We start from the raw sequence: 8,116 nt of genomic DNA on the forward strand, positions 1-8,116 counted from the left end.
AGCTAGCCCACATGGTGCAGCAGACTTCTCCTGTCTCATCCACTGCTGCCCTCAGCACTGTATTTCAGTAGATCCACTTATTCTGCTTCCCGCTCTGTCTCTGGTGAATCCTCTCATTCCCCACACCTCTGGCCTACACCCCAGTTCTTCTATGAAAAAAATTTTAAAAATTAAAAAAAAGTTTTAAAAAAATGGGCAGAGGATCTGAGTAGATATTTTTCTAAAGAAGACAAACAGATGGCCAACAGTTTATGAAAGGGTGCTCAGTATCCCTAATCATCAGGGAAATGCAAGTCAAAACCACAGTGAGACATCACTTCACTCCTGCTAAAATGGCTATTACTGGAAAGACAAGAAGTAGCAAGTGTTGGCAAAGATGTGTAGAAAGGAGACACCCATGCACAGTTGGGAGGAATGTAAATTGGTGCAGCCACCATAGAAAACAACGTGGAGATGTCTCAAAAAATTAAAAATAGATCTACCATATGATTTAGCTATTCCAAACAAAGTTGGGTGGGTGTTTATCCAAAAGATATGAAAACCCTAACTCCAAAAGATATGAAAACCCTAACTCCAAAATATATATCCACCCCTTATTTATTATGGTGGAGTTCATGGTAGCCAAGACAAGGAAACCACCTAAGTGTCCACAAATGGATGAAGAGATAAAGAAAATGTAGTATGACTACTAAATGATATATTCAGTCATGAATAAAGGATAAAATCTTACCTTTGTGACAACATGGATGGGCCTTGAGGACATTATGCTAATAGAAAGAAGTTAGAGAAAGACAAATGCTTATGATCTCACTTACACGTGGAATCTAAGAAAACGAAGTTGAACTCATAGATACAGAGAAGAGACTGGTGGTTCTGGAGGCGCGGGGCTGAGAATTGGCAAGAATGGGTGAAGATTACCAAAGGGTACAAACTGCCAGTTATAAAATTAATCCCGTGGCTGTCCCGCAGAGCATTGTGACTCCAGTTAGCAATATGTTAACTACGAATATACGTTGTATTGCATATTCCAATGTTGCTAAGAGAGTAGATCTTAAAAGACTGTCATCAGAAGAAATGCAATTTATAACTGTGTGTGGGAATGGATGTCAACTAGATTTATTGTGGCATTCATTGTTATGTTGTGCAATTATGTTGTACACCTGAAACTAATGCAACATTATATGTCAATGATATCGCAATAATAAGAAAAAATGACTTCAGTGGGACTCCTTGTGCATCTTAAAACGTTTTCCCCCCTCTGTGCTTCTTTCTCCATAGGAGTTCAGAAATAAGCTTGGGAATCATCTGAGTTCACCAGGTCCTGCAGCTGCTGCAACTCAACACCACGCAATGAGTTCTGGAATGGCTCTGCGCTTGCAAAGATTGCATCGTCACTGCGCGCTGAGGATGTCCGTGGGCCTGGCTCTGGGTGCCCTTCTGTTTGCTTTATTTCTCAACGTGTATAATTAAAACACAGCTAAGTGAAACATTTGTGAAGAAGGATAAACTTCTAATTGAAATCTTCAATGAACAGGAAAGTGATCACATCAGTTCTCAAAGGGGAATAATTTGTACCAGCCTCCTCTTTGGCCACACTTTTCAGTGAGGCTAACCCCATCTCTCAAGGACTTAGGCCCACTGCTTGTTTGACCTAAAACCTAATAATAGTGGCCATGGCATATCTTTTAAGTTAAGCTCCGCTTACTTTATTTTTAACAAGAAAAGTGAGAAATCTCTAATCTTCAAGTCAGAACCTAATTGCAGAGTGTCTCTGGCCGCCTCCTTATGTGGGAAGAATCTTCAATCTTTCATAAACATTTTTAAATGTATCTTCTCTTTATTTTTTGTTTGGAGTCCCAGTGCTACAAATATCTTATTTTTCACAGCAGCTATGTTCCTGAAAAGTTTATGTTGAAAATTATATTTGGAACTTACATGCTTTTGGAATGCACAGGGAGAGCTTGCCAATTACAGGACCGTTGGCCACATTTTGAGACTCATAAGGAATCACCCACTTCTTTAGTACCTGCAAATTGGCAAAACCTGGATTTGTCTAAAATAAGCTGTTCCCCTTTCCTGGCATTTTTTTTATGGATTTTATCAGGTGTTTTTATTTCTTTCTGACATCATTGATCTTCGCTAAATGAAGTGACTTCTTTAAAAATAAAAAGAATTTGTGTGATAAGCCAGGCTGATGACTATGAGAATTTAAAGTAAACTGTAGATTGTTGAGGCACAATCAGGTGCCCTGTGATTGCCAAGAGCCTTGTTTCAACTTTCAGCCCATAATCCCGTTCAGTGCTGCCTTTCATCTCAAAAAAATTTCAGCTTTTTATGTGTCTTTTAAGGAACTCAAAATTTAATTTTGTCTTCAGTTGGTGAATTAAAAACACAAAACTTTGCTGTTAGCACATTTCTCTAGCATGCACTTTGGAGAGGAGTTTACATGTAAAATGCAAAGGATCTACCAGAATCCCTTCAAGGAGTTCAGCACTTAAAATTGCACTTGGGAGCCCTCCTCACTTTGCTGTAGCAAGAGGGAGAACTGTTGACAGGCATGGGGGCCTCCTTAGACTACCTTTCTTGAGATATAAGCACAGTTGTTTCTTTGTTTAATAAACAGAATAAGCTCCTCCAGTGTGGTTCTTATAAACTTAAATCTGGTGATTTAAGAGGTAAAAGTATGATCCAAAGTCCTACCCTCTGACAACCCCAAAGCCCCTCACCAGCTGTGATGGGTATTCTCCATATGATTTCAACCATACAGAATTCTCCCTGCTCCACATCGACTGTTACTTACCCACAGTTAGGTTACAGTTCCCTTCTGTTCCAGTCCAGATCAGGGAATGGATCACACATGGTATCAGTCACCATATTAGTGACCTGTTGTCAAGGAGGGTGTCAATGGCCAGGAAATCCAGATTGTTTTTTCCCAGGGCTTCCTACTAGGGGGTGAAGAGAAAGATGGGGTGGGTGCCCACAACACAGCTCTCATGTGGACAGGACTTGGCCCGGGAGCTGTAGGATCAAGTACATTCATCAGTAGTGTCACCTTTCTAGCTCATCTCCTTCCTGCCCCTGTGCATTGCCCATTACTTACCCCTGCAGCATTAGGCCCTGGTTATGTGACCTGCTGTGACCAGTAAAATGGGAGTGAAATTGTTGTCTCTTTCTTTGAGGCATATGTATTGAGAGACCTTGTTCAGTCTGCCTTGTGTTCCTCCACATGATGGTGGACCCATGTGACAGGATGGAGCCTCCCTCCATCTGGGTCCCCAAGTGAACGTGATGTCCAGCATGTGTTGGACATGTGTCAGTGAGCAAGAAAGCAGCTTCTGTTGTATTATGCCACTGAGTTCTGGAAATTGTTATAGATAACTTATCCTGAGTCACAGAGTCAGCCAAGATTGGACAATTAACCGGCAGGTTGTAAACACAACTGTTCTTGTGACTCATATTTTCTTATGTTTTCCCTAAATACCAAAGTCTTTTTTTTTTTTAATCCCTCTCCACTAAAGAGACCTGTGAAGAGATCTGTCTTAGCTTCTTCAGTCTAGTATAACAGCATAGCATAGAATGGTGACTTATAAACTTACTCAGAGTTCTAGATAGTCCAAGGTGAAGGCATTGTCAGATTTGGCATTTTGTGAGGGCCTTCTTCCTGGATTATGGGCAACATCTTCTCATGCTACCCTCATGGAGCAGAAGGGAGAGCCCCACATCTCTTTTGGAAGGACGCTAATCTCATTCAAGAAGGCACCATCCTCATGGCCTTATCACCCTTCCCACCACCTAATACCATTACTTTAGGGATTGGGTTTTATCATATGAACGTGGCAGGGGGACATTCAATCTATAGCAAGATAACAGTGCTTCAGTTTTTTGTTTTTTTTTTTTTCAAGTCTTTGGGTAAAACACACATATGAAATGTACATAAATCATGAGAAAGTTAGATGATGCATTTTCAAATAGTGAATCAAAACATCATATATTGTTACCAGAACCATCAATTTCCCCATATACCTTCCCAACCATTAACCCTGGCCCCCCAAAGGGAATCATTATCCTTCTTTCTGACAGATTAGTTTGTCTGTTCATGAACTTTTTATAAATGGAATCATAAAGCACATACTGTTTTATGTCTGCCTTCTTTTGCTCATCATTACTTGTGAGATGATTCCAGATTACAGTATTTATCTGTAGTTCTTTTGTTTTCACAATGAACAGAATTCCATTGTATGAATATATCATATCGTATTTACCCATTCTACATTTGAGTTGTTTCCAACTCTTTGGCTATTATGGATAATACTGCTCTAAACATCTGTTTTGGTATTATGTAAGCATTTGTGTGATGAACATACATTTAGAAGTGGAATGCAGAGTTGGGGCATTTGCATTTTTTCAACTTTAGTAAACAAAATGCTTTTCAGAAGTGTTTTTACCCATTTAGTACGAGCGTTCTAGATAGACACCATTTGTTGATATGAACTCCAGCATTTCCCCCAATATTTCTTCTCTTTACCTTTGATATTCTTCTGCAAACCTTGTCTCTGCTATCTCCTGGCCCTGGCTCAGCCTTGTTTTCATAATGATAATAATGATAACCATTACCGTAAGTGGCAGTATGATGCTCAGTTTGCAGGTGTTAGTCAATTCTGAAAAGGCAACTTTGAGACAAGTATTATATATATTTCCTCATTTTTACTGAGGAAAAAAATCATTCACAAGATTAAGTAATTTGCAAGGAGTGGAGCTATTAAGTTGTAGAGGCAGAACTTGAATACAACTTCACTCCAAAATCTATGCTCCAATGCATACTCTTTCTGTTTCTTAGTCCCTCATCTTAAAACTAACCTTGACCTAGGCCTCCCTGGTGGCGCAAGGGGTTAAGACGCAACCTATGAAGTTATCTGCAGCCACTGCAGCACGACTTTGATCCCTGGCTAGGAAGCTACCCACATGGTGCTGCAGACCTCTCCTATCTCGCCTGCTGCTCCCCTCAGCAGTGTATTTCAGTAGATCTGCCTGTTCTGCTCCCCACTCTGTCTCTGGTGAATCCTCTTACCCCCCACACTTCTGGCCTGTACCCTAGTTCCTGAATGCATAAATAAATCTTTAAAAATAAAAAAAACTAACCTTGACCCCTGCCATCAATCATGTTGGGAAACCCAGCCCTTCACTCCATGTTTTCCTGCTCCCAGAATGTGCGTGTTACTTGATGCACATTATAAATTAAGATTTGTTAATCAAGTTCCTTCTTCCTCCTGTCCACTTCTTTTCCCTCCCTCTTTCTTTGTATCTTTTCTGCAACATCAAGTATGATATTGTTAGCAGAAGAGTATAAAAACCTTGGGGATAAGGACTTTTCTTTGGTGCTAGGTGAACGTGTCTAAACATCAGATTTCCACTGTTGTTCAGTCAAAACACACTTTCCTATTGATTTCACTCAAGATTGAAAACTTCAGTGTATATTGTAATGTGTTACAGAGAGAATTGGAGTTGCAAATGAAGCTTGAAGATTTTTTATCACTTATAAAACAAAGGAACTGAAAGAGAGAGGGAGGGAAAGGTAGAGAAGAAAGGAAGAAAAAAGGAATGCAAAAGAGAAAAAAAAAGATATTCTTAACACTTTCCTGGTCCCTGAGGCACCAGCTGCACTGAACTCACAGGTGCACATTGGGTATTTTAAATTTGGGGAGAAACAGCAACATCTGTCAGATATCATGCTGACTATACTCAAAATAGTAGTTTCAACATAGACTGTACAACATTTTGTTTTTGATGACTGCATGTCTTTATAAACCTGGATTTTTGGCTATTGCTGTGATGAGAACAAGTATCAGTTGAAAACCAATGTGAAGCATGAGATAAAAGTGATCAATTCCAAGGTGTGATAAGCTATGCATTCCCAACAGCTGAATAGCTTCCATTAATAAGTTATTATGGTAATTTTAGGATGCAATGAAAGTGTTTTTCCATTTATATGTATTATTTTTCAAACTAAAAGTTACTAGGACCTGCCTATTTGGTAAAAAGAATGGTTAATTGTTTTGTTTTTTTTTTAAGTTTTTTTTTATTTATTTATGTATACAAGAGCTGGGGTACAGGCCAGAGGTGTGGGGGTGTGAGCAGATTCATCAGAAACAGTGGGGAACAGAACAGGCAGACTGACTGAAGTACACTGCTGATGGGAACAGTGGGTGAATCAGGAGAGGTCTGCTGTGCCATGTGGGTAGCTCCCTGGCCGGCCGGGGAATTGAACTCGTACTGCAGACTGTGGACAGCTTCATGGGTTGCATCTTAACCACTTGCGCCACCAGGGAGGCCTGGTTAACTGTTTCTTTAGGTTCATGGGTGTCATGAATCAAGAAAACTTGAGAACCTCTGTGATACATCCCTATTTAGAGGATCCTTGCCAATTTTATATTTAACCTGGGGTTCTAATTACATCTCAAAATATTTTTTAGTAAATTTTAAGTTCATTTATGAATAAAACATACTTATATTTGCATTTACCTTTCCACTGAGCTTGATTTATAGTGTGTTAAGACCATAAAATTTGAGTTCAAGAACTATGAAGGGTTTAAGGATCAGTACCAACTGGATTTTGAATTCAGTTATTTCCAATAGATATCTGAGGAATATAGTAATAGAAAAAGTGTGAGAATTTTGACATCAGCAAAGTTTAGTTTAAACTGAAGTCAAGTCACTTCTCTTTCTGACCCTCATAAAATAGAGACAAGATTCCATTTCAGGGTCATTGAAAGACAAAATGTGGTCAAGTATCTTTAGTACTGTGTCTTGGTGTGTATCATTTCATCCCCTTGCTCGAGTACTTTAACCACTTAAACACAAAAATCAACTTTATAAAAAAAAGTATTTAAAACTCTGATATTAGCACATTACCAACCAAAAGAATTGTAGATGGAATACAGAGATTCCTGCCTCAAGGGACTTAGAGTCTAATTGTAACAAATCAGCAAAAGAAGAAAAATTCAAAGAAAATGGATTTCAGCTGTATTTTGAGGAGATCAAATTAATGAATCGTGTGGAGCATGGATTTGGGTGGCCAATCTGAGATCAAGAAGACACTTCCCATGGCCGAAGATGAAAAGAGCAAACAGATTAATAGGGAGGCCTAGGAGTCATGCTCTTCCCCCAACCCTGCTTGAGGGTAAAAGGAAATGCAGATACTTATTCTTTATTAGCTATCTGCCAGTTATTGCCTACCATTTCTGCTATTTAGAGTTCTATAGACAAAATATCCCAGAATTAGAAGTTAAAGCAGAAGATTTCATTTGGTCACTTAACGATCTTCCTAGTTTTGGGACATCTGAAAACACTAATAAGTACAGAGACACGTGCCAAAAAGAAGGGGTTGGGTTGGGTGGGAAAATAATCTTTGGATCAAGGTAAAAGAAAATGTGGAATTGAGAAAATCCTGAAGAATCGAAATTTTTATTTCTTGGATTAATCTACTTTTAATTCACCTAATTACTCATAATAACTATAGATGTTATTTCAGATTGTCTGATTCCAAGGTCCAAGCTTTTAACTTCTGTCTTTACCCTCATTTTCCATTAAGAAGAATAAAACACTTGGTTTTTAAACCAACCTAAAGATTTTCAAGTAGATATAAACCATGTTGTTTACTTATGACTCTACACTTAGGCCCAAACTTTGTGAACTACAGCCTGTCATCCATGTAGTGTATACATAAGAAATGAGTCTAATTACAAACTACAATTGACTTTTGAATTATCTTCCTCAAAGCAACACTTTGCAATGCCAATGATGACACTCAGTCCTAAAAGTAATTCCTGGTGCTATCTTGTGGATCTTTGCTCTGATAGAAGTCCCTTGTGTAATATCTTTACCCTTACAGTATAATTTGTTTCGAAATAACTGGAAGTAATTTAAACATATGGTAAATGAAGCTTAAGATAGAACTAGGTATATATTGGTAGGGGTCCCTGGGAAAACAGTTTAGTGGCCTGGATCCTGTTAGAAAAATACTTTGTAGTGGGCTTTCTTCCCTTAAACACTAGACTTTCCCCTAATAGTATAAACAAAGAAAACAGATGGCGAGTTCTACCAACCACTGAAAACATAA

General features: G+C 38.7%; 1 protein-coding gene across 3 annotated transcripts in view; it reads left to right on the top strand.

Annotated features, from left to right (window-relative positions):
• Positions 1-6,037, top strand: part of CDKAL1 (CDK5 regulatory subunit associated protein 1 like 1) — a 648,948-nt gene extending 642,911 nt beyond the window's left edge. For all 3 annotated transcript variants that reach the window (XM_037518925.2, XM_054698342.1, XM_054698343.1), the window contains exon 15: positions 1,279-6,037. In XM_037518925.2, the coding sequence (XP_037374822.1) occupies positions 1,279-1,470 (192 nt within the window). In that variant the 3' untranslated portion in view covers positions 1,471-6,037. The remainder of the gene's footprint in view (positions 1-1,278) is intronic.
• Positions 6,038-8,116: the final 2,079 nt, after the last annotated feature.

Source organism: Talpa occidentalis, unplaced genomic scaffold (genome assembly GCF_014898055.3).
Source record: "Talpa occidentalis isolate TD23 unplaced genomic scaffold, MPIMG_talOcc4v2.1 talOcc4.2, whole genome shotgun sequence".
NCBI classification, from domain to species: domain Eukaryota; kingdom Metazoa; phylum Chordata; class Mammalia; order Eulipotyphla; family Talpidae; genus Talpa; species Talpa occidentalis.